Here is a 26,321-nt window from a genome sequence, read left to right as displayed (position 1 = left end):
ATTTGGTCAACATTTCCTAAGGCTTCCTCTGGGCCAGGACCTGTGCGGGAGCTTGGGACACAGGGCTGAGTCAACCCCAGTGCCTGCCCTCAAGGAGCCTGCGGTCGAACTGGGGATTTGGACATGAATCTAGACGGTCATGGTGCAGGTGAACTGAGGGAGGGACCTGCTGTGGGAACCCTGATGGGAGCGTGACTAACCTAACCACAGCAGGGTGGGAATTGGGTGGTGTTCAGGGAAGGCTTCCTGAAGGAGGTGATATCTAAGCAGACTTGTAGGACAAGTTGTAAGAACATTCTGGGAAGAGAGGATAGAATGGGTGAAGGCTTACAGGTCAGAGGTCATGACATGGTTCAAGGAAACTTCAAATGGGCTGATTTGCCCCAGTCGTGGCTCTTGACTGCTTTAAATGTGGCAGGATCCATCCAAGATGTGCTGTTGACACATAAAATGCACATCGGATCCCAAACTGTGTTTGCAAAAATGACAAAGCAAACTATCTGTACATTCTTCCTACTTTGATTTCATGTTGAAGTGACAATGTTTTGCATGCACTGAGTTAGATGAAATATTAAAATAAATTCATTTCTCTTTTTTAGATTATTATTTATTTTTTATATTTTTAATTAATTTTTCAATTGCACTTTACATTCAATATTATTTTCTATTGGTTTCAGGTTGGTAGCATAGTGGTTAAATAATCATATACTTTACAAACTGTTCTCCCTGGTATTTCCAGGACCCACTTGGCCCCACACATACTTATTACAATGTTATTGACTGTCTTACTCATGCTGTCCTTTATGTCCTCATGAGTAGGACTAGAGGGGAAAAGGGAAAGGAAGACTGAGAAGTACAGGTTGGTAGTAACTTTTTTTTTTTACAGAGACAGGGAGAGAGTCAGAGAGAGGAATAGATAGGAACAGACAGGAAGAGAGAGATGAGAAGCATCAATTCTTCATTGTGGTGTCTTAGTTGTTCATTGATTGCTTTCTCATATGTGCCTTGATGGGGGACGAGAGGTGGCTACAGCAGAGCAAGTGACCCCTTGCTCAAGCCAGCGACCTTTGGGCTCAAGCCAGCAACCATGGGGTCACGTCCATGATCCCACGCTTAATCCAGCGACCCGCACTCAAGCCAGATGAGCCCTCAGTGAAGCCACCAACCTCGGGGTTTCGAACCTGGGTCTCCCTCATCCTAGTCCGACACTCTATCCACTGTGCCACCGCCTGGTCAGGCAGTAGTAACTCTTGCTTATTTTTACTTTTCTTTTTAAATTGTGGGTACCAGGAAATTTAAAAGTACACATGCACCGGGCATTGTACTTCCACTGGCCAGCACCATTGCAGGTGCTGAACATTTTCCAACATTAGGCTGAGGGGTTAGGACTTTGTCCCCAGGGTGATGTGGGATCCAGGGTAGGTTGCGAACAGGAGAGAAACAGGGTCAGATCTGGATGCAGAAAGAATGCTCTGGGGTCAAGTAAAGGATGCAGAAGAGGATAAAGAGCCTGGGGTGACGGGTAGGTCTGAGCAGGGGAGGGATGGGGATAGAGAAAAGGGAACCACACAGGGAGGAGGGGCGATGGGGCAGGATCTCAGGATCAACAGGCTAGGAGAGGTCCAGCCTGCTGTCTGCAAGAATGATGGGCCATGAGTTCAGTGGGGACAGGAGTGTGAAGGGCCTGGGGGGACCCTGGGGGCCAGGGCAGCAGTTCCAAAGAATACATTGAATGCCAAATTGGTTTTCATCCTGGCAGTGATGGGGGCCAAGCAAAGATTGTGACAGTTATTTTTAAGGCAAGAAAAAAAAGATGCTGAGGTGGACCTGATTAAGATCACATGTCCTCAGTTGCCCAGTGACTTTCCTGCAATCCCCCATTTTCCGTGCCACGCCCTGCAGCTCGCCGGTCCCTGGGATCGCCACACCCACCGGTATTTCCCTCCACGCTGCCACGGACACCTCGCTCCTCCAGCCCACACCTGCTGCCACCTGCCTTTCCCGGACACCAGCGCTCCCACCTCGGATCCTGCTGGATTCCTCCGTAGCTCAAGAGCCCCCACATCACTCCCAGTGTGTAGCCTTCCTGCTTATTTCCATATGTTGGATTTCATCAAGTCCCCAAACCCTCCGGTGCCCCACAAGCATCCTCAGCCCCATCTCTGTCTCCCTTCCCAGCTCCCCGAGAACCTAACGCTCCTCCGCGTGCGCGCGCGCATGCGCGCTCGCTTCTCCCCAAATGGGGAAGCCTAGGGGAAGGTAACCAGTGAGAGACTTAGAGACGGGGAATCAAGGGGAAAGGCAGACAGAGAAAAAGACGGAGAAAGAGGCAGAGCGATAGAGAGATACCATTAGAGACTGAGAGAAAGAAGGACATGGAGACACCCCGCCAGGGCCAGGGAGAGAAAGGGACAGAAGCTCCGAGGTGGGCAGACTTGGAAGAGGGGGACCAGGAAGGTCAGGAGTCCTGATATCCGGGCAGAGGTGAGTAGACGAGCTAAGACCGCAAGAGGACCGTCAGGCAGGGAGAAAGGGGAGCTGTGGATGCAGCTGCCTGCCACCCGCCTGCCCGGAAAAGAGGTTGAGAAACGGAGCTGCCAGGAGCATGGCACTGGGGGCTGGGGGCGGACAGAGCCTGATTGTTCCCGGGCCCTTTCCCCACACACAGCGCCTGGGCCTGCGCCCAGCCCGGGGCAGGGCCGAGTGCCAGGTTGTGACACATGCTTTCTCACTAGCTGGCTCACTCTCTGGTGGGGACAAGGAGGTCGTCAGTCCCCATAGAGGGACTTCAAGGCAGGTGAGTGAATCACCCCAACTCCACCGAACCCCTGCGTCCTGGTTCCCAGGGCCCAAGGACTTGTGGGTTCTGAGCACAGACAGACAGAGGTGGTGGGGTCTCTGGAGGCCAGGGCTACTGCTCACTTACCCAGGAGGCCCACATTTGGGATCCTCAGACACTTTCTTGCTTAAGGACCCAGAAGTCCAAGGGCTGAGGAGGGCAAGCTTCCATCTTTTTCTCCCCACACCCAGGTCTCCAGGCTCCCAGCCCCCTTTTCCTTCGGATCCAGGAGTCCGGGCCCCCAGAGCACTTAAGGACAAGTGCTCCCCTCCCTGGAAGCTGGGGTCAGGGGTCATCAGAGACTGTGGGGGCGGAAGGAATGTGTGTAGGCACTGATGAAGAGGAAAGGGTGGGGCAGCCTCCTTCTTCAGGGACCGGAGGATTCAGGGTTAAAAGGAAGCACCAGGAAGGAACATCTGGAGATAAGAACAGCCTCTTCCAGGGAGGCAAGGAGCCCCTGGGTTCTCTGTCACGCAGTCCTTGATGCCCTGGGCCCTGCAGACCCGGCATCTTCTACTATCTCTCTGTCTCTCTCTCGGTCTTGGTCAGTCTCTCACTCTGTCTCCTTCTCTTGTTCCAAGAAGATTTCACTGCTTTGAGAATCCCTTCTCTCCCCTCAGATCCCTGCGTTTCTGACTCTGCCTCCTTGTCTGTCTGCCTGTGACATGCGTTGCCCCTGCCCCCAACCCAAGAACCTCTGGGCCACTAGGCAGAGGGCCCCAGCAGGTAAGACCACACCACACCCCAGAACCGACCAGCAGGGGTGAGCAGCAGGTGAGCGCAGAGCCAGGGTGCAGAAGAAAATGCTCTGGGAGACAAAGACATCAGGGTACTCCCAGGCCAACCTTCCCTGGTACTAGAGGGGAGAGTACAAAGACTTCATGAGACTTGTACAGTGAGCGGCACCTGGGACCAGCAGACGCCATGCTGGCTTCTCATTGGCACCTGCCTTCAGGGGACCCTCAGATAGAAGACAGGGGTGCAGGAGACAAGAAATCAGGAGGCTGTATGAAGATCAAAAGTCAAGGGTCAGGGGAACGTTGCAGGCCAGGAAGAAGAGAGCCATAGGAGAGAGAAGGCGGAGGGGCCCAGGTGGGGTCTGAGGCGAGGACTGATGGAGCGCTTGGCTTTCCTTCCCAGGAATGGCCGTGAAGACAGTAATTGCAGCATTGGTCCTGACTGCCACAGGTGGGAAGAAAGGGAAGAGGGGTGGGGAGGTTTGGGGACAGGGTGGGGGCTGCCGATGGGACAGAGATTGGAAGTGGGTGTGGCGGTGGGCTGGGTTTGAAATGAGGAAGATGTTGGAAGCTAAGCAATGAAGGGGGGGATGCAGACAGGAAAGGGGGTGGGAGGCTGGGGTGAAGATGGAGTCGGCTTTGGGGATGGTACTGGGTACGGTAGGGTGTGGGGATGGAGATCATCTTGATGGTTTGACAGGGCTGGGTTTACCCTGGGGGAGGCACCTGTTCCCTCCCGACCTCCTCTCTGACTCAGCGCTTCCCTCCCGCAGTCCAGGCAGAGAGGAAAGATAAGGTGCTGTCTGGCGGACCCTGCGAGGAGCTGTCTCACCCCTACCAAGCTGCTCTCTACAACAAAGGCCACTTGCTCTGCGGGGGCGTCCTTATCCACCCCTTGTGGGTCCTCACAGCTGCCCACTGCAAAAAACCGTGAGTTTCCACAGTGGGGAGGGGCAGGGTGGTTGCAATTAGAGCCTGCCAGTGTCTTGCAGACTTCAGGCATGAAACGACACACACATCCCCCTGTCCCAGTGTGAGGCTATCTGATAACCAGTCTCATTTGACCAATATTTAATTGTGCATTAAATATGTGCCAGGTGCTGTTTAGGGCCCTGGGGATAAAGCAGCGAAAAAAACCAGCAGGATTGGTGAATTGACCTCTCACTGGGGAAACAGATCACTCAGGGCCTGGAGGGAGGGGTGGATTCAATGCCAGGTGCACGGGGAGCCATTGGAGAGTCCTCATCTGGAAAGCAGCAAGATCCGATTTCATTGTTAAAAGCACCCTGGCTACCTTGTGGGAAGCGGACTGCAAGGGCAGATGAAGGGATGCGTGTGGAGATCGCTGTCCTCATCCGGCACCATGAAATGATGGCTGGGGCCAGGATGCTGGCAGTGAGGATGGACGGAAGTTGGAAACCTTGGGAGTTATTCTGAGATTGAGCCAGCAGGACTTGGTGGCATGGGGTGGGGGGTGGAGCAAGCAGGGCTGAGCTCCAAGGACTTGCCTAGGATGACGGGGTGTCTGGTTGTGTCTCCCGCTGAGTCAGAGGAGAGGGAAAGAGAGGTCGTTTGGGTGCGAGCAGCAGAGCATCAGACATTTCACTTTAGCCCAAATGAGTTTGAGATACCTGGGAGATGTCCAACAAAGATGCTAGGTTGGCCGCTGGCGGTCAGAAGAGAGGTTGAAGCTAGAGAGATAAACACTAAGATGTCATCAGCAAGCAAGTCATATTTAAAGCCATGGGACAGGATGAGATCACCCAAAAAGTGGGCCTAGGTAGAGGAGCATAGAGGGCCTGGGACAAATCCTTGGGGCACTAATAACCGCAAGTTAGATTAACAACAGCTGCTCAATGCTAACTATGAGCCAGCTGCCCAGTGAAGCAGTGGAATTCCATTTTCTGGAATTCCCACCACAGGGGCCTGTTGGCCCCATTTTGCAGATGAGGAAACTGAGGCTCAGAGAAATAGCAAGGGACAACTCAGGCGTTTCAAAAGCAGCAGGTGGCTCACATGACTGTGCAGAGAGGGGTCTCATCATGCAAGGTCATCGAGTCCCCCAGGGTGGTCCCCACCTGTGCTCAGGGAGAACTGACTTGCTCCCACCATCTTCATTCATTCATCTGGTGCCATTGATTGCGAGCACCCACCAAGGGCCAGACTTGAGTGAGGATGCAGGAGTCGACGAGAGTCCCCACCCTTGGGAACATAGGGGCAGAAAGATAATTACTGAACAAACAAACTCTGGAAAAATCATAAAATTACAGATGACTCTAAATTCAGTGAAGGAAAAGAACAGGGATGGTCCCCAAGAGGAAAGAGGAGGGGTACCCCCTATCAATGGATGAGATGAAATTCAAGCTAAGCCTGACTGGGCGGTGGCACAGTGGATAGAGCGTCAGACTGGGATGCGGAGGACCCAGGTTTCAGATCCCGAGGTCGCCAGCTTGAGCACAGGCTCATCTGGTTTGAGCAAAGCTCACCAGCTTGGATCCAAGGTCGCTGGCTTGAGCAAGGGGTTGCTCTGTCTGCTGAAGGCCCACGGTCAAGGCACATATGAGAAAGCAATCAATGAACAACTAAGGTGTCACAACAAAAAACTGATGATTGATGCTTCTCATCTCTCTGTTCCTGTCTGTCTGTCCCTATCTATCCCTCTCTCTGACTCTCTCTCTGTCTCTGAGAAAAAAAAAAGAAAGAAATTCAAGCTGAATCATGGCAAATGAGAAAGGTTGGCCCAGGGAAGCAGGGGGAAAGGCATTTAGAGCAGAAGAAACACAAGGACAAAGGCCCCGAAGTAACCACAATCTGGAGTGTTACCAGTTCTCAGGAGGAATGAGATACTTGGGCTTTATTCTGAGGGAGCTTTGGGAGGCTTCAGAGGAAGGGAGTGGCTCTTTCATTTGTATCACAAATAGATCTTGAATACCTGTCATGTTCCAGATACTGTTCTAGGCACTGAGATGCTGTTTCTGAACAATACAAAAATCACATCTTGATACTTGTTCCATCAGCCACGTATGGCTATTTAAATTTACGTGAATAAAGATGAAATGAAATACCAGATCTACGAGCCACTTTTCAAGTGCCCGGGAGCCTCCTGTGGCTGGCAGCCACCATATCAAACAACACAGACTGAGAAATGTTCATCATCGCAGACACTTCTGCTGGGCACTGGTGCTATGGTAGGAGGAGAGGCAAGAAAACATAAATATTTAATAATGCACTTATCATACACAAAGTAATGATGATAGATTTTCTGGTGGAAAAGAGAACAAGAGAGGGAGATAGGAATTGCCTGTTAGGGTGGATATTTGCATCCTAATTGGGTTGCCAGGTAAGGGCTCATTGAGGAGGTCACGTCTGAAGGAGGTGAGGGAGTGAGCCATGCAAGTATCTGGGGAAAAGAGTTGCTGGCAGAGGTAAGAGCCAGTGCAAAAGCCCTGGGGTGAGAGGATGACTGTGGTGTTCAAAGGAAGGCAGGGAAATCAGTGTGGCTGGAGCAGAAGGAGGGGGAGAAATTGGGAGGAGAAACCTGCAAGGTGATGGATAGGACCTTGTGGGCCACGGTGAATACTTTGGTCTTTACTGTGAGTGAGATGGAAGTCATGGGTAAGTTCTGAGCAAAGTACAGAACTGACTTATGTTGTGAAAATATCTCTGGCTGCTCTGTGGAAGATAGACCATAGAGGGTCAAAGGCAGAAGCAAGGTGTTTGGTGAGGTTGCTACTGCTATAGTCCAAGTAAGGGATGATGGTGGCTCAGACCAAGATGGCAGCAGGGGGAGAGGTGAGAAGTGGTCAGATTCTGGATATATTTTGTAGAGACAAGAGGATTTCTATCCAGCTTAGAAGTTAGCATGAAATAAAGAGTCAAAAATAGTCTCCAAAAAAAAAAAAAATAGTTTCCAAGTTTATTCTTGGAAGGATAGAATTGTTATTTACTGAGCTGGGAAGACTGAGGGAAAACAGGCCAGATAGTTCATGGTGTACCAGGCTCCCGCCACCTCCCACCATGGCCCCATCTGGAGTCTCAGCTGCAGCCCAAGGGCTAAAAGTGAGACCCAGCCTTCCTCTTTCTCAGGAATCTTCAGGTCTACTTGGGGAAGCACAACATTTATGAAAGAGAGAGTTTCCAGGAACAAAGCTCTGTTGTCTGGACTGTGGTCCACCCTGGCTACAATGCTGCCACTCATGACCAGGACATCATGCTGTTACGCCTGAAGCGCCGAGCCAACCTCTCTGAACACATCCAGCCTCTGACCCTGGAGAGGGACTGCTCCGCCAACCACACCAGCTGCCACATCCTGGGCTGGGGCAAGACAGCAAATAGTCAGTAGGACAAGAATGATAGGAAAGCAGGCCAATGGGTGATGGGTCATGGGAAAGGTGAACCAAATGGTAGAGGGTCAAAGATGAAGGTGGTCCAATGGTGAGGAACAATGGGGTAGTGTATCATTGGGTGAAAGGTCAATGAGGAGGGGAAGCAAATATGAAAGTTGGGTCAATGAGTAAATAGGCAATGGAGAGAGTAGACCCTGGGTGAATGGTATGGGTAGATGGTCCATAAGATGAAGAGTCAATGAGGAGGGATGGTTAATGGGGAGATGCCAATCAGGAAGGAGGCCAGGAGGCCAGTTTTCAAAAGGGACCGATCAGTATACACCGATGATCAAGAAGAGATAAGCGGAGGAAGGACTAATGAAAGAAGAGAGATGAACAAAGCAGGGGAACCAACTGAAGGTTGCAAATCGAGAGAGTGAATGGGTAGAGAGAGCTAATAGGGGAGGAACCATTGGGGAAGAGTGAATAGTCAAGAGGAGTCACTAGAGGAAGAGACAAGTCCAACAAATCAGCAGGAACCATTGAATGTAGCCTTGTAAGTGAAGGGCCAAAAAAAAAAGGTAGACTATTGGATGAAGGAAGAGCCAATAGGAAGGGAGAACCAATGGGGGAGTGCAGAGCCATTTAAGAAAGGACAAATGAGGGAGGTGGACCATTGGATGAAGGGCCAATAGGGAGAGAAAGCCAATGGGGAAAGAATGGACCAGTTAGGACAGTACTAATAGTCAAGTGGTGACCAATCAGGATGAACCAATGGGCCAGAATGATCCAATAAAGAACAAAGGAGTGTAATAAAGGAGGACACTAATAAAGGAAGAGAATCTAGAGGTCAGCTGGAACTACTAGAAAAGGTGAGACCGTTGGAGGAGAGAGAAGTGGAGGCGGGACCTAGGAGAAAGGAAACACCAGCAGGAAATGACTCACAAAGAGTGACTAATGAGGAAGACAAGCCAATAGGAGGAAAGAATGACATATGAGGGACCTTTCAGGAGTCAGGGCCAATGGCAATGGGTTTTAAGAATAAGAGACAAATAGGAAGAAGGGACTTAGTGGGAAATAAAGACCAATGGGGAAGGGAGAGATTGTATGTAAGATGTGGGAAGGATGGATTGTGAAGTGAGCCTGACCCTTCTCTCTCGTCAGACGTTTTCCCTAACACCATCCAGTGTGCATACATCCACCTGGTACCTCATGAGGAGTGCGAACGTGCCTACCCTGACCAGATTACCCAAAACATGGTGTGTGCTGGCGATGAGAAGTACGGGAAGGATTCCTGCCAGGTGAGGCCGATTACGGACCCGCCAGTTCTATAACACAGAGACAAGAAAACACAGACAGACAGGAAGAGAGAGACACAGACAGAGACCCAAACAGAGCTTTACGGAGACAAGCTGGGAGAGACTTTGAGGCATGAAAAGGGTGAGAGACTCGATTCAACACGCAGAGACCCAGTCAGGGACAGGCAGAGACCCAAAGGCAGCCAGCAGAGATGGGAAATGCAGCCAAGGATGGAGGGGGAGAGACAAGGAGCAGAGAGACACAGGAAGGAGGCAGATGGCAGGAGGAAACTGTCCTCAGAACCCCCACAGATCCTGCTAACATGGCCACGCTGTGGAGGAGGGGGACTCTAGCTGGGGAGAGAAGGGGCGCCATCCTCACTCCCAAATACGTTTAACTTGGGTTTACACCACTGTCATCCACTGGGTCTCTCCACCTTATGCCAAAAGTTACTCTGAAGGACCTGGGCCAGCCAAGAGGAAGAAAGAGACCAAGATAAAGTGATGCACAGTGAGCTGGATGAAAAGGAAGGACATGCATATCTCTCTCTCTCTCTCTCTCTCTCTCTCTCTCTCTCTCTCTCTCCTTCTCTCTCCCTTACCCCTCTACCAGTCAGGCTCTGTTCTGTTCTAAACCTTTATTCTTTTTTTTCCTCTTTTTCTCTCTCTGCCTCTCTGGATCTTGGTGTTCTCTATTTCTCCATGCTTCTAAGTCTCCCTTGGTCTCTCTAGTTCCCTGTCTGTGATTCTGTGTGTCTGTCTGTCTGTCTGTCTCCAAGTATTTCTATCTCTGTCTCCCTTTCCCTCTCTCTATGCCTCTGTGTCTCCTTCCTCCCTGCATTTCTGATTCTCTCCCTCTTTCCAACAGGGCGATTCCGGGGGTCCCCTGGTGTGTGGAGACCGCCTCCGAGGCCTCGTGTCATGGGGTAACGTCCCCTGTGGATCCAAGGAGAAGCCGGGAGTCTACACCAATGTCTGCAGATATAGCCAGTGGATTGAAAAAACCATTCAAGCCATCTAACTCTGACATGTGACATCCAACTCTTGACTTGAATCCCTACTTGCTGCCTCTAAAATATCTCTGACCAAGACCTTGCCTTGCCCCTACCGGCCCAGATCCGACCTTTAATGCTTAATTCTGCCTGATTTTACCCCAGCGCCATCCTTGTATCACTAGGAGTGAGTGGGGACCCAGGCTGAGGTCTTGCTCCCACCACTGAGAGGACACAGGAAAATCCCTTGCAAGCAGCCCCCCTCCCTGATTATTCCATGGGCTTCCTGCGGAGGAGTGATCACAGGTCCATTTAAACCTGCGTGGGAATCCCTGCTGTGCCACTTGCTAAGCGGGCATCCTTGGGAAGTGCCTTCCTTTTGATGCAGACCCTCATCTGTAAAACAAGGATACTAACAGTCCATTGCTCAGAAGTCAGTGGCTGTTGTCAGGAGGATTGCAGGTCTCAAACATGTGAGGCACGTGTGCTAGTGCCCGGCACACCTGCCTACTCAATAAAGTGTGAATTTTATCGTTAGTGATGCTTTTTGATTTTTCCCACTTCTGCTGCTCTGGAATCCAGATATTTCTCATTACTTCAACAGCCTAATTCATTCTACTCATTCAGGGAGGTGTCCCTGACTCCCACCTTGTGTAACAGCAAAAGCAGGGAGGTGAGAGGGTTTGGGGACCACTGTGTGTAGGAAAGAGTGGTGGGAAAGAATAGTTTGGACCAGGACGACCTCAGCCCCCAGGTGGAGAGGTTGGGACTTTCTCCTGAGGGTAACGGGAAGCCATGGAAGGGTTGTGAGCAGAAGCAGTACTGGGGCTGTGTAGGACGGACCAGTCAGAAGGAGGCTGAGGTGATGGTGCCTGGGGAAGAGGTGAGGGCTGGGCTGGGGCTGGGTGTGCTGGAGACGGAAGGCTGAACGTGCATCCACTATACGGAGAAGTTTGGGTGGGCAGCATTCTCATAAAGGGTTCAAGCTGTAGAAAAGCCTGGGGCTGTCAGGCCCTGGCCAGGTAGCTCAATTTGTGAGAGCATCATCCTGGTATGCCGAGGTTGCAAGTTTGACCCCCAGTCAGGGCACCTACAAGAAATCCACCAGTGAATGCAGAAATAATTGGAACAGCATATCAATGTTTTCCTCTCCCTTACTCTCTCTTTAAAAAGTCAATTTAAAAATAGAAAAATAAATTAAAAAGATTGGGTGTATGAGAATACCTGCTGTGTCCCAAAGATAGCAAATCACTCGGGATGGTGGGGGCTGGGGTCCGAGGCAGGAGAAGTGGGTAACGTGAGATAGGTCAGTAGAAGACGGCGAAGAGCCCTGAATGCCATGCAGAAAAAGTTGGTCTTAATCCCGAGGACCCTGAGGAAAGGAAGGACAGTGTCAGGTCTGGGTATTAGGAAGATCTCACAGAGGTCTATTTGAGGGGGAAGGGGGGAATGGGCGGGGAAGAGGGGAGAATGGAGGCCTTCAAGGAAATGAGGGGAGCAGACAGGCAGAGCTGCGTGAGGACCCAGGCTTCTGCATGCTTTCTGGGGTTCTCCTTCCAACGTGTATCATGCATGCCCCAAAACAATGTACACCCTCTGCCCTCAACCCCTCCTTGGCCTGTCCCTGACCTCAGGCATTCTTCTCCTACAACCCCCACTGCTCCATCGCTGAGGAAGACAAAAATAACATCTAAGTCACGTGTCCTCCCAGGAAGACGAGTGGAACAAGTAGCCCTCAGAGAAAGGGAATAGAGGGCCCTACACGGGGCTGGGTTTAGGAGCGGAGTAACGTTTAGGAACAGAGGGAGGATCAGAGGCAATAATCGATTTGTTGCACAAGTATTTAATGCACCCTTCTTTTGCCCGGGGCAGACTAGAAGGAAATAGGAAGTTATTACACAGCGTGACTGCACTATAGGAGAGAGTCAAAGCCAATTCTGGGTCAACTTTAATAGAAGAGTGATGTGGTCCCAAGACAAAGGGAGTGTTTGAAAAAAATAAATAAATAAACAACAATGCCTCCGTTCCAAAGATCATTAGAGTTGGAGAAAAGCACTTATGTGTCTTAAGAACCAAGGAAATAGGAAATTTTATCCAGAGGGTGTGATAGGAGGCAGGTGTTGACTTTTACGAGAACGTGGAAAGATTGAGTCACGGGAAGGGACCGGGCCTGCCTTGACCCACCCCTTCTACAAGTTATAAACAATAAGTAGGGCCATAAAATGTACTGGGATCACCAGGAGGAACCCAATCAATCAAAGTCTAGACCAAAATCAACATCAGCTAACCGTCTTACTTAATGGATAATAATAATAGCAATAAACACTTAATTAGCACACACCAGGCACTGTTCTAAGGGTTGTATATATTAACTCATTTTGTCTAATCTTCACAGCAAGTACGTGAGCTAGGTACCAGTATTGTTCCTTAATTACAGAGAGGGAAACTGAGGCTCAGAGAGGCTCCATGGTTGGCCCAAGGCCTTGCACATAATAGGTGGCCAACTCAGAATTTGAAGGACAGAAGACTGGTACCAGAGTTTAGAATCCTCACTGCTCTGCTACATGGAGGTCTTCTTTCCATTCTGATATGTTTTCAAATTAAGCAGAGAACTATTTAAAGGCCCAATCTTTATCACTAATATTTTTTGAAGCAGAATCTCTGTACATTTGGTACTAAAGGGGCTTGTATGTTTAAGAGAATTTTACTCATTGTAGGGACAGCCTTGTGACTTCCGCTTGAAATGTGTCATCGATCTGTGATTTTTAAGTTGGAGTCAAACCAACTTTATATCCAGTGTTGGGAAACTTGAAAAAAATGCAACATTGATCATATTTATAAGCATAATATACAGAGGTGTATAAACATGTTTTAATGCTGGGAGGTTTCTCTCACAATTGAAGGACTTCCCAGAGAGATTAAATGTGTTGGTTTTAGAAACGTAGTTTAAGATGTTTGAAGATAGTTTTCAAATTAGATCAAACATTATTAAAAGAACCCATATCTAGAATGAAAGGTTTGTAAGCTAAACTTAAAAGACTAAGAACGTACTAGGTTGCCAGATTTGTCACTTTTGAAATTTTATTTACTTATTTATTTATTTTCTACGTAAGACAAGGAAAGACAGACAAAAACATCAAGTTGTTCTTGTATGTGCCCTAACTGGGGAATTGAACCAGCAACCTCCACGCTCCAAGCCAATGCTCCACCCAACCGAGCTATCTGGCCAGGGCTTAATTTTATTTTGTTTATTGATAGAGACAGAGCGAGGAAGGGAAAGAAAGGCGGAGAGAAGCATTCATTTGTTGTTTCACTCAATCATGCATTCTTTGTTTGCTTCCCGTATGTGCCCTGACAGGGCATTGACCCTTCAACCTTATAGTTTCGGGACGACACTCTTAACCAACTGAGCTAAGCAGCCAAAGCCCAGATTTAAGGTGACCAATTGTCCTCTTTTAAGGAGGACAGTCCTTCTTTTGTAAGTTCCATCCTCCTACATGTCCTCCTTTTTGATATTGGAAGACTAATCTGTAAATGTACGTATTCGATCAATGCAGAGTAGATCTATTGCGCGTGATGTGACATACTTGTATTTGACATGACAATTCGTCAAGAATCAGTACAGTATAGTGCAGTGAGACGCAATTATGAGATGCATGCGCTCCGCATGGAAGACCTTGAGAGAGCACGTGATATACCGAGCGCGAAAATGGCTTGTGTACTTCTTACTGAAACACAACAAACACATACAACATTGTAGACTCACGATTATTTCTTTCTCAGTGAATATTCAATCACAGACAGGTAAGCACAACTCAAGTTTTATTAATTTATTATCTACTTAATAATTTCCAAATACGTATAATTTTATTTACAAGTATTTTCCCAAAATTCGAGTTTTAAAGTGGAAATCTAACCTCAAATCATATCTATTAATAATTCATTTTAATTTAATAGTTGCATAAAACAGTTTTTAATTAGAAAATGATAAATACACCCGCATATCCTCCAAATTAGTGGTTTTGTTTGGTATTTAGTTTTACTAAATGAATACTTTTTTCTTTTTCTTTTTTACAGAGACAGATTGAGAGTCAGAGAGCAGGATAGATAGGAACAGACAGATAGGAACAGAGAGAGATGAGAAGCATCAATCATCAGTTTTTCATTGAGACACCTTAGTTGTTCATTGATTGCTTTCTCATATGTGCCTTGACCATGGAGCTACAACACACCAAGTAACCTCTTGCTCGAGCCAGCAACCTTGGGCTCAAGCTGGTGAGCTTTTGCTCAAACCAGATGAGCCCACACTCAAGCTGATGATCTCGGGGTCTCAAACCTGGGTCCTCTGCCTCCCAGTCTGATGCTCTATCCACTGTGCCACTGTCTGGTCAGGCGAGTACTTTTTTCTTATAATTATTATTAAAAATTAATAAGTATGTAAGCATAATTACAATATAAAATATTATAAATGTTTTTATTATGCATTTATCCTATTATAGTGTATTATTGTTGCAATGAATAAAATGTTTCTTTTATTTATGATATTGTGTTTTTTAATTTATTTTTGTCCTACTTTTCATTGTAAAAAAGTTGGTCACTTTACTTTAATGCATGAAATAGTTATCATTATAATAAAAATAAACCTCAGAATTTTATTTTTTAAGTTTTTTCCCCCTGTGCACTAAGTCAGCTTCAAGGCCTCTAAAACTTCCGTTCAACAGGTGCTGGGTGACAGACATGAGCAAGACAGCTCAGGGTTTTCCTTCAAGGAATGTGACCACCCCATGGGCAGCATCTTAGGTGTCTTTGTCCATTTTGCTCATGGATAGATCTGAGCCTGGCACACAGTAGGTGCTCAGCAAATATGCATTGAATGAGTGTTTGATTCTTACATCTTAGTGGGCACAGAGACTTGGAGTCACAGTTAGAGATGGACACACAAAGCTGGGGCACATCCTGAAAGAACCAGGATGGAGAAGAGATCAGGAGAGGTAGCCCCAGATGGCCCAGGCCCACGGAGGGAGAAGCCACCTTCGGGGCTCCCCACCCAGTGTCCTATTTCTCCAACGGCCAGGAACTACCCGCCCCCTATCTGACCTCTTAGGCTGTTTCCTCAGAGACAAGTGGCCCTGCCCAACTTTCTCACCCACACCTGGCTGGGCAGCTGGGCCACTCAAGCTGTGTGGGTGAGGGGTGTGCCTAGGCTGGGTCCCTGCTCCTGTGGCTGGGTCCCTGGTAGTCACCGGCCACAGGGTGAAGGGCAGGAGAAGAAGTTGAGACGTTCCTTGGCAAAGTGACCAAAGTTGTCTGGACCCAAAATGCGGGTTTGAAGAGACAGAGGGACAGAAACACACAGAGATACAGACACTCAGAGCTAGTGACAGAGAGAATGCTAGAGAGATAAACTCAAAGCGAGAGAGAGGTGGCCAAGTACAGAGTCACATAGAGGTGTGGGGGAGGAAAGATACACAGACAGGGAGGTGTAGAGATGAATCCAGAATCACAGAGACACACAAAGGGGCACAAGGAAGACTTTGGGGGTGATGAATGTGCCTACTCTCTTGATTGTGATGATGGTTGATCGTGTGTGTCTCAAAACTCATAACCTGGAATGTTAAACATGCACAGTTTCTCGTGCCTCAGTGATACCTCCATCAAGCTAGTTTTAAAAAACTAACGCGGAGAATGCCAAAGTACATGTGGCATGCAAAGGATTCAGATAAGGAGCAGGATGGCGAGACACAGAAAGACAGAGAGGGAGGGACAGAGAAACAGACACGTTGAACCACCGAGAGGCAGGGATTCTCAGCCGGGGGAGGGTGGGGAAGCTAAGAGAGACGGAGAGACTCGAGCAGTGATGACTCCGTGGGCACCTTAGACTGAGAGACTCGGAAGGATTCAGCGGGGAGCAAGCAGAGAGAGCTGGAAGGGTAACAGAGTTGGAGAACACGCAGACAAACGTCGGAACGATGAGCTGAGGGGGACGAGAGAGGTGGAATGAGTGCCGGCGCAGGGAACAAAGGAAAACCCTCCCGCCATGAAGCGCGCCCCGGAGCGGAGACCCCTCCCCATCCCGGGGCCAGGGAGCTAGGGAGTGGCTTTCGGGGCAGGGTGGGGGGTGCTCGGGGGCGGAGGTGGGGGGCAGGCAGGAGGAGTGATTGCTAAGGCCCGGCAGGGCGCCTCACTGCCCGGGAATGCGCCCCAGGCGGCAGTGGGTGGTTATAACCCGGGCCGGGCGCCGGGAGCCGAGGAGGAGGCGGCTGGCTGCAGTACGGCGCGGGCCTGGGAAGTCTGCAGCTGAGCCGGGAGCAGACTCCCCACCCCCTCCCTGGGGGCCGCGCCAGGTGAGGCCAGGGGAGGGGGACAGGGGGTGGGTTGTCTCTGCGTGTGGCTCTAGTCTCAGATGCAGCTCTCTCTCTCTCTCTCTCTCTCTCTTTCTCTCCTCCCTCCTTGCCCCGACTGGAGGGTGCTGAATGTCTATTCCCCCAATGTACAACCTGACAGTGATGGTGGCCACCGTCCCCCTGTTCCCTTTCTGCCCTGGGAAACCGGTAGCGGGGGAGGTGGGGATAAAGGTTCCCCAAGTCACTTGGGCCTCCCCACTCTCTGTCTTCCCCTGCCAGGTGCAGTGACCATGGCTACAGCAGGAACCCCCTGGACGTGGATGGTCAGTGCCCTGATCACAGCTCTGATTCTGGGGGTGACAGGTAACAAGAACCCCTGTGTGTGCATGCCGGCTCGCTGCGCATGAAGTTGTGGGTGACTCTGGGGTACAGGAGTGCCTGTCCCAGGACTGAGCGAATGTGAGTCCATGTCCATGTTTGTGATTGTGTCATTGTGGCTGGGTGCAAAATTTTGTGTGGCTCCCTGTGTGACCAGTTGACTGCTTGAGACGATTGTATCTGACGGTGTGTTTGCATGGGGCCATGTGTGTGACAGAGCAGCTGTGTGTGGCGTGTCTGTCCCTGCCTCATCGGAGTGAGTGTGCAGGAGAGGCTGTCCCTATGAGACAGACGCGCTGAGAAGCAGGTTGGACCAGGTGTGCCAAACTGGGTCCACTGACTGGAATCTTGTCATGGTGCCAGCCTGCCTGCATGCAGAAGTGCAGGTAGCAGTGTGCACGCGTGGACGAGGTCCACAGGCATGTCACTGAAACTGTGTAGATGTGAGATCAAGTCAGGTCTCCCCTGAGTGTGTGCCTCGGATGTGTCTGTACCATGAAACAGCTGAATGTGTGTTTGTCCCTGGGGAAGCGCCTGTCTCTGTGTAACCGCGTGTGTGCTTCACTGTGTGTGTGTTTCTGAGAGTCTGTGCACAGCGCTTCTGTCCTCTGAGTCATCAGCAAGAGTGTGAACAAGTGAACAAACTAGGGGAGCACTGGCAATGGGGTAGGGTATCATGTCTGCGGGCCTGTATGTGGAAGAGCATTCAGGAGGCGCACTTGTGTTTCAGAATGCAGAAAGCCGGTTCTGCTCGCCCCCTCCACTGGGTCCCCCAAGCTGAGCCCGCTTCCTGGTTCTGCTCCACCCCCGTCCCCCCCCCCCACCTGTGCACTCTGACTCTGACCCTGTCCCTCAACCACACCTCAAGTGCAGACTACACTACAGTCAGGGCACCGTGAGTTGTGCTCACCCCAGTCAAGCCCAGCCTTTGTGATTCCCCCTTTCACTGAAAGCAGGGCATCACCTTCTGTCATCAAGTCCTAGGACCTACCCCACCCCCCATATTTAGTGCTTTTTATAGGATGGCTCCTTCACGTCCCTGGCTTCGGCCCTACCCAAGTCGGTTCCAAGCCCTTCTCACATCCAGGTTGTGGCCCTGACCCCATTCTACCCCTAAAGTCCTGTTCTCTGGCCTATCCTCAGGCTCCACCCCCTGACCCTTGGCTCCACCCTGAGGTTGTCCATTATTACCCTCCCTGGTCCCGCCCACCAAGCTCTAACCATTCTTAAGAATCTTGAAGTCCAGTCAGAGCTCAGTCTCACCACCTGAGCCTGGACACTGCCCTTGAGTTTTAAGCCTCTCTCCCTCCCAGCGGATTCCACACTTCTTCAAGCTCCACTTCTAGATCTCTGGCCCCGCCCCTAAAACCCTGGCAACACGCCCTCAACAGCAGCACCCTTCAGAAATCAGACACCTCTCCGAATCCAAGCTCCATCCCCGAGCCCCTTCCTGCCCCTCTTCTGCACCCAGCGCCTGTTCTTGCAAACGACGGTGCTTCCTGCGACAACGGGGCCTCTGGGAGCACCCGGGACCTTGAAGCTGAGGCCAGAGAGGAGGACCCCCGGGCGAATGACAGGAACAACAGCGACCGCATCGTCAATGGGTCCGACTGCGACAGACACGCCCAGCCGTGGCAGGGGGCGCTGCTGCTGCATCCCAACACCCTCTACTGTGGGGCCGCGCTGGTGAACCCGCAGTGGCTACTCACCGCCGCCCACTGCCGGAAGAAGTGGGTGGCGCTCCGAGAGCCGGGCTGAACCCGGCTGGGGGAAGGCGGCTGGGGAGGGGGCCCCTGGAGGCCTCGGTCTGGCGGAGACGGGTTGTGCGTGAGGGAGCAAGAGGCGATAGAACTGGGGATGGGGTTAATTTGGGAAGAGGGCAGTGGGAGGGGATGGGAGTTAGGGATGGGATGGATTGGGTTGCACATGTTGCCGGTTTCGGGGTGGGTAAGAGATTAGAGACGGGATTAGAGTTGGATTTGAGGTTGGAAATGGGGAGAGGTATGCATATCCTGATGGTTTGAGAGGGAGAGAGAATTAGGGTTGGCTCTGGAATTGGAAGGAGATGGGGATAGAATTGAGATGGAGTTGACATTGGGAAGAGATGTGAGATTGGGGTACGGTTGGGATCAAGGTTAGCGATGGGGTGGGAGATGGGGTGGGAGATGGTTAGATTTGAGGTACGGTGTGGTTAGACTTGGGGTTAGGAATGCATATGTTGGTGGTTTGTAGGGGGGGAGAATTCAGGTTGGAGATGTGGCTGGGGTGGGTATAGGCACGGGGTTGGAGATCAGGGTGGTGTGGGGACTGAAGTTGAGGGTGGCATGAACGTGGAGTTGGGACTAGGTTTGGGACTGGGGTTAGCATTGGATATGGGGATCGGGATCCGGACTGGTTGTGATCTGCACCATCTTCCTCAGACTTTTCAAAATCCGTCTCGGCCACCATTCCACGTCACCCGTCTATGAACGTGGACAGCAGCTGTTCCAAGCTGTCAAAACCATCCCGCACCCTGGCTATTGCCACCCTGGCCACTCCAATGACCTCATGCTCATCAAACTGAACAGGAAAATCCTCGAGAGTCAGGACGTCAAGCCCATCAAAATCTCTTCCCGTTGTCCACGTGCTGGGACCAAGTGCTTAGTTTCTGGCTGGGGCACAACCAGCAGTCCCCAAGGTGAGTGACCAGGTCCCTCTCCATGGTGGCCTTTGTCTGTCTTCTCCCGGTCTCTGTCTGAGCACTCTGGCCTTTCCCATCTTTCTCTGCCACTCACCGTGGTCCTACTCTGCGTGTCTCTGCTTGACAGTTAACTTCCCCAAGGTCCTCCAGTGCTTGAACATCACTGTGCTAAGTCATGAACGGTGCAAGGAGGCCTACTCTGGACAGATAGATGCCACCATGTTCTGCGCTGGCGATGAAGCCGGCAGAGACTCCTGCCAGGTAAGAAATGAGACGTCCCTGGTTCATTCGGCAGATGCCCACTAAGGGCCAGCTTTGGAGCCAGAAACCTGTCCCAGTGCTGAGAGTCCAGCCATGACCAAATCAATCAGGGCCCCTTTTCTCACAGAGCTTATATTATGCAACTGCGCTGTCCAATAGAAGTATATATAACATGAGGTGTATGAGTAACTTTTCACATAGCAACATTTTTTAAAAATTTTTTATTGATTGAAAGAAAGAGAGAGAGCGAGAGAGAGAAGCATCAACCTGCTATTCCACTTCATTGTTACATTTAGCTGAGCGGTCATTGGCTGCTTCTCATGTGTGCCCAGACCAGGATGAAACTTCCAACCTCAGTGTGCCGGGACGATGTTTAATCCACAGAGCAATCCAGCTAGGGCTGCAACAATTTTTTTTTTAAAGAGACATGTAAAATTAATTATCTTAATAATATATTTAACCCAATATCTCAACTACCATCATTTCAAAATGTAATTAATATAAAACAATTATGAGTGAGATATTTTACATTTTTTTCATAATAAGTCTTTGAAAGTGAGTATGTATTTTTACACTGACAGTGTCATTCAGTTTGGGCCAGGCACATTTCAACCGCCCCACAGAGCTGGTGGCTGCTGGATAAGACACAGATCGAGAGGGAGAGATCAAAGCTGCTTGATAGGATTGGGAGGTTGTGCAGGGCACAACAGGGTAAAGAAATCAAATCATAGAACAGACATCACAGTTTTGCTTATTTATTTTGGCAAATTTCAGGCAGATAGCAGTGAATTATCGTCTTCCCACAAAATCTGTAACATGGAAGTTATTTTTATTGTTTGTTTTATTGGTTGGATATTTTTTGTTTGTTTTGGAGTTTTTTTGTTTTTTTGTTTAGAAAGCCAGGGAAAAAGAGAGACAGGAACATCGAGCTGCTCCTGTATGTGCCCTGACTGGGGAATCGAACCGGCAACCTTCGCACTCCAGGAGGACGCTCCAAAGCTATCCAGCCAGGGCTTGATTTTTAGAGACAGAGAGAGGAAAGGAGAGAAGGGAGGGGGAAGGGAAGCATTTGTTGTTCCACTCAGTTGTGCATTTTTGGCTGCTTCCCATGTGTGCCCTGACCAGGGATCGAACCCTAGCATGAGTTTTTCAACAAGTGTTAGGAAGATGTCTTGAGGAAAAAAAAGGGAAACCCCATGCTAGGTACTTAAAAAAGAAGAAGAGAACATTTAATATAGAAGATTGATAACAAAGTTGTTGAAAGGGCAGGAGGAGCAAAAAGGTAAAAAGAGACACCTTTAAATTTTTTAGAAAATAAAACCATGGCCAAGAAACTGTGTAAATAGGGTAATTTCAGAGAGTGGGAAGGGCTAGGCAGAAACTAAAACATAGTTTTAGGATAGCCAGCAATGGGGGCAATATTCAAAATGGTGGTTGGGAAGGCCTTCTGGGAGACGTGGCATTTGAGCAGGGACTAAGTGGCACAAAGGAGCCAGCCTTGCAAAGGTTAAAAGGTAAGTAAAGCATGTGCAAAGGCCCTGAGGCAGAGAGAATTTTGGCTGGTTCAAAGAACAGGAAGAAGCCAGCATGTTTAGGGAACAGTGTTTGAGGGGCAGTGATGGAGGCCAGCAGGAGTTGAGGTTGGAGAGATGGGCGGGACCAATGTTTAACAATATTTCTTGATCCCCAACACAGAGCTTACCTATGTTCTCATGGAAGCTCTATTTATTGAGTGACAGAAATTTAAAAAATTAAAATTAAACAGTTACAGCAATCAGGACTCTTCTCCTATATGTATTTAGCCCCTGAGGTGTTTGTTTTAGTGGGATGTAAATTAGCAAGCTCTTAACCACCTCCACCACCCTAATTTTACACACCTGACAACTGCAACACCTTCCCAGATCTCCCAGTTTCAATTCTGTTCCCACGTCACAGTGGAAGCACACCTGTCTGGATAGAGCAGTGAGGGTGGCTATCATCAAAAGAAGACATGTCTAATTTGAAGGCTCGCATTTTAAACCATTCAGCTTTCCTCTAGCCAAGCCTAGTACCTTGAAATTTTGTATGGCTTGGTTTTTGTCTGTTCATTTTTGCAGACTACAAGTTGTTTTTTTTATACCAGCATGTGGTCTGGGCTTGGTCACTGAAAGGAAGAAATTATAACAACAACATTAATATGAACAGTGTCATAGTGAGAGCAGCTGATCACTGGACACTGTTTTAAGTAGTTCACATACCTCAGTGGAGTAACCCACTTAAGTGTTGTTATTATTAGCTCTATTTTACAGATGAGAAGCCAAGGCTCAGCGCACTTAACTGACAGCCTCTCCAAAGAAAATTTGCAGCTTTTTAAAGCCAGAAATCGTGAAAAAAATTAAGCCACAAGAAAATTAAAATTTAGGCCCTGGCTGGTTGGCTCAGTGGTAATGCATCAGCCCAGGGTGTGGAAGTCCAAGGTTCAATTCCTGGTCAGGGCACACAGAAGCACCCATCTGCTTCTCCATCATTCCCCTCCCCCTTCTCTTTCCCTCTCTCTCTCTCTCTCTCTCTCTCTCTCTCTCTATCACTCGCCCCACACACACACACACACAGCCATGGCTCATTCAAGCAAGTTGGCCCTGCGCACTGAGGATGGCACCATGGCCTCGCCTCAGGCACTAAAATTGCTTGGTTTTGCCAAGCAACAGAGCAGTGGTCCAGATGGGCAGACATCGCCCCCTAGTGGGCTTTCCAGGTGGATCCTGGTCAGGGCCCATGTGGGAATCTGTCTCTCTGCCTCCCCGCCTCTCACTTAAAAAAAAAGAAAAAAATTAAAATTAAAACTTAGATGTCCAGGGAGTGAAGCTCTTTATCCTTTATCAGTGACAGTCAACCTGGTCCCTACCGCCCACTAGGGGGTGTTCCAGGTTTCATGGTGGGTGGTAGCGGAGCAACCAAAGTATAAATAAAAAGGTAGATAGTAAGTTGTTTTATAAAGATTTATTCTGCCAAACTTAGCAAAAGTCTGACATAAAGTACATGGTAAGTAATTATTATTATATGCTTTAACTTGCTGTAACTCTGCTTTATAACTTTTATAAAGTAAAGTGACTTCCCTACTTTATAAATCACCATTACTGTGGAACCGGTGGATGGTTAGAAAATTTTACTACTAACAGAGATACAAAAGTGGGCTGTAGGTATAAAAAGGTTGACTACCCCTGCTTTAAATGGTGTCTGCTAATGAGAAAGGAAGCCAAGTCTTAGGCTTTCTCTTTTTCTAATTTTTTTTATTTAGAAATTAAGTGTAATGGGGTGACATCGGTCCATAGGAACACACAGGTTCCAGGTGACATCTCCATGGCACAGGAACTAATTGTACCGTGTGCCCGTGACACTTTGGTTGTTTCCAGGCCTTGGTTAGGCTTTCTTATAATTGATACTGGGCTCTGAGAAGTCATTCTTATTTTGCATAAAAAAATAATTAAGAAATGACAGTAAAGAGTGGTGAGTATTATCGTAGAAAGCTGATAACACGGAGCTATGGATAACTGAGGATCAGCAACCCAAATTAGTCCAGCAATTCTGTCCACAAAGGAAGCTCCAAGCCTCAAGAAAGGTTTAAAGAGTTTATCTGAGTCAGACCAGAGGCAAAATTTTAAAGGATTGAGAAAATGCTCCAGGGAATAGCGGGTTTATTTATTTTATTATTAGAATCCATGGGTGGTCCATTAAGGAGGTGGGAGAAAGCAAAAGGAAGGGGTGTCTCTAGGATTGGATACAAAGAAACATGGGGAGATACATGTTTCTTTTACATGGGTGGTTAACGTCTGGTGTTCATAGTTACGGAGCTACGGGGGGTAAAAGATAACCATGAGGAATGTTGAGGGCATCTCCTCCCAGTATCAGGGTGTCTGTCTCTGTGGGTCTGGAGAAGAGATCATGCTGACATTTAAAGTATGTTATTATTCCAGAAACACAAAAACAATGGGCGGGGCTTGCTCAAGGTCAGGGTTAACTTGTCATACAAGATGTGACTTCCTGCAATAACTCACTCAAATTAGAATTTATTTTTAATAATTAGAACATCTTATTTGGTTACTTTCAGTTACTGAGCTTGTCAGACATGCCAGGCAGCCCCCTTTTCATTCACAGTTTCTAACTGGGGGTAATTCTGCAACCCCAGGGGACTTATTGCAATGCCTGGAAATATTTTTGGTTGTCACAACTGTGCAGGGGGTGGGGGCAGAAAGGAGGGCAGTTACTAGCACCTAGTGGATAAATGCCGGGGGCGCTGCTGAACATCTTACAACACGCAGGACAGCCTCTCACTGCAAACTGCCTCTCTGCATGAGTGACGTCTCTGTCCAAGATGAGCTGGTGTCAAGGAAGAGTGAGAGCAAGGAAGGAGAAGGAGGAAGTGTCCAGCAGGAGCAGCCCAGTCTTCCCAGGCTAAAGGAGGGGGAAACAGGGAGGGGTGCAGTGAGGGGGAAACAGGGAGGGGTGCAATGGGGGGCTCAGAGCAAGGAGAGGTCAGAGTTGGGTAGAGAGACAGATTTGGATGTAGGGTGAAATGTTAACATTCTCTCTTTCTCTCTCTCTGTCTTTATCTGTGTCTCTTCATCTATCTACCTTTTCTGTCTCTGTGTCTCTGTGCCTTGTTGCCCCACGTCCCTTTCTCCCCCCAGGGCGACTCCGGGGGCCCCGTGGTCTGTGGTGGCACCCTGCAGGGCCTCGTGTCCTGGGGAGACTTTCCCTGTGCTCAGCCCAACAGACCTGGTGTCTACACCAACCTCTGCCAGTTCACCAAGTGGATCCAGAACACAATCCGGGCCAACTCCTGAGTCATCCCAGGGCTCAGCATTCTGGCGCCCCCACCCCCTGCAGGCCCTCACCCCTGAGGGGATCTGACACTCCTTCCAGAGTCTCCCCCTTCATTCCTTCCAAAGAATGTTGAAGTGCTAACCTCCAGCCCCACCCCCACCCCGAGTTTCCAGGGTCTCTCTCTTCCCTGACAGTGGGCTGATCCCATCTCTCCAGTTGGGTCCTGGGGACGTTTCCCAGAATGGCCAGAAATAAAGCGTCCAAGGCGAAGTGGACTCTGTGTGTGGTCTCCCCCCTGCCGCACTCAGCAGGTGGCCCTGCGGCCGCCAGGGGCAGGTCATCCCCGCCCCCACTGCTGTGCTTGCTCTGGGACGTTATTTCCATCACAAGAAACAGACCCCCTCCAGCTGCTTTTTATTTCTTCACAAAGATTGATCGAGTAGTCCGGCTACTGTGTGCCAGGAACGAGGTTCCAGAGGCTGGCACGGCAGGCAAAACAGCGAAAACAATTCCTGCCTCATGGGGCTCGCGTTCCACACAGAGATAGACAAGTACATTAGGTCCTATTGTACATATGTAAATAATATGAATATAATGAGAGAAGGGCACAAGGAAAGAGAAGTAATGTTAGGGGGAGGCACCTGTTTATATTGGATGGTCACACAGAGGGTGTGGTGGGCAGTGTAACAACTCCGCCCCCCAACAAAGATGTACACGTCTTAAACCCTGGAACCTGTGAATATGGGACTTTATTCAGCAAAGGGACTTTGCAGGTGTGGTTAAGGTTCTTGAGATAGAAGGGTTATCCTGGATTATCTGGGTGGGACCGTTACAATCCCAAGGGTCCTCATCACAGGGAGTCGGGGGTCAGAACGAGATGAGGGCTAAACTGCTGGTTCTGAGGAAGGAAGGGCTACGAGCCTGGAAATGCAGGCGACACAGGAGTGACTTCTCCCCTGGAGCCCCCAGCAGACACCCCCGCCCCCCGCCCGGCCTGCCCAGGACTTGACTGTCACCCATTGAGGCCGATTTTGAATTCTGACCTCAAGAGCTGTAAGAGAATAAATGTGCGTTGTTTCAAGCCTCTAACTTTGTGATAATTTGTCACAGAAGCCCGGGACAGTAATGGGTGGCATTTGAACTGAGACCTACAGGGAGAAAAGTGACTGACTACCCCTGGGAATACCCGGGGTCTGGCATTACAGACAAAGGACAAGGGCAGAGGGTCTGAGGTAGGGACAGGGACAGGCGAGGCATAGGCCAAGAGCCTGTGCAAGCAGATGCCAACAGGGACCAGTCTTGACAATTCCCTGAGCAAACAAAACTAGTTTAGTTGTGCTTTGCATAAAGAAATATAAATGTATTTGTCTAGATAGATTTATAGAAAAAAAATCACACAACATTTGTTTAGTTCAATATTTTATTTGTGTGTTTCCTCCAGATTTTTTTAAAAAATTTTTATTGATTGGGAGGGAGAGAGAGACAGAGAGAGAAAAACACCAATTTGTTGTTGTTCTACTTATTTATGCATTCATTGGTTGTTTCTTGTACGTGCCCCTGACCGGGACCCGCAACCCTATTACATATGGAGACGATGCTCTATCCACTGAACCACTCAGCCAGGGCCAGATTTTTGTCAGTAGTTGTAAACATCTCATCTCATT

At 49.2% G+C, this 26,321-nt stretch overlaps 2 protein-coding genes across 4 annotated transcripts; both read left to right on the top strand.

Annotated features, from left to right (window-relative positions):
* The first annotated feature begins 2,234 nt into the window (after positions 1-2,234).
* Positions 2,235-10,728, top strand: LOC136399177 (kallikrein-6-like). Of its 3 annotated transcripts, XM_066374116.1 has the most exons (8): positions 2,235-2,484; positions 2,736-2,797; positions 3,460-3,565; positions 3,980-4,027; positions 4,350-4,506; positions 7,663-7,910; positions 9,066-9,202; positions 10,068-10,728. In XM_066374116.1, exons 3-8 carry the CDS (start codon positions 3,505-3,507, stop codon positions 10,218-10,220), a joined length of 804 nt encoding a protein of 267 aa, XP_066230213.1. In that variant the 5' UTR covers positions 2,235-2,484; positions 2,736-2,797; positions 3,460-3,504; the 3' UTR covers positions 10,221-10,728. The 3 variants fall into 3 exon arrangements, with proteins under 3 accessions (XP_066230213.1, XP_066230214.1, XP_066230215.1); XM_066374117.1 differs by lacking the exon at positions 2,736-2,797; XM_066374118.1 differs by lacking the exon at positions 3,460-3,565.
* Positions 10,729-16,398: 5,670 nt separating this feature from the next.
* Positions 16,399-24,932, top strand: LOC136399175 (kallikrein-5-like). The gene is made up of 6 exons (XM_066374114.1): positions 16,399-16,535; positions 16,815-16,898; positions 18,385-18,643; positions 19,334-19,590; positions 19,721-19,854; positions 24,522-24,932. The coding sequence occupies exons 2-6, from the start codon at positions 16,826-16,828 to the stop codon at positions 24,675-24,677; spliced, it is 879 nt and encodes a 292-aa protein (XP_066230211.1). The 5' UTR covers positions 16,399-16,535; positions 16,815-16,825; the 3' UTR covers positions 24,678-24,932.
* Positions 24,933-26,321: the final 1,389 nt, after the last annotated feature.

The sequence above is a fragment of the Saccopteryx leptura genome, chromosome 3 (genome assembly GCF_036850995.1).
Source record: "Saccopteryx leptura isolate mSacLep1 chromosome 3, mSacLep1_pri_phased_curated, whole genome shotgun sequence".
Lineage (NCBI taxonomy): Eukaryota > Metazoa > Chordata > Mammalia > Chiroptera > Emballonuridae > Saccopteryx > Saccopteryx leptura.
This window is presented reverse-complemented; position numbering and strand designations above follow the sequence as displayed.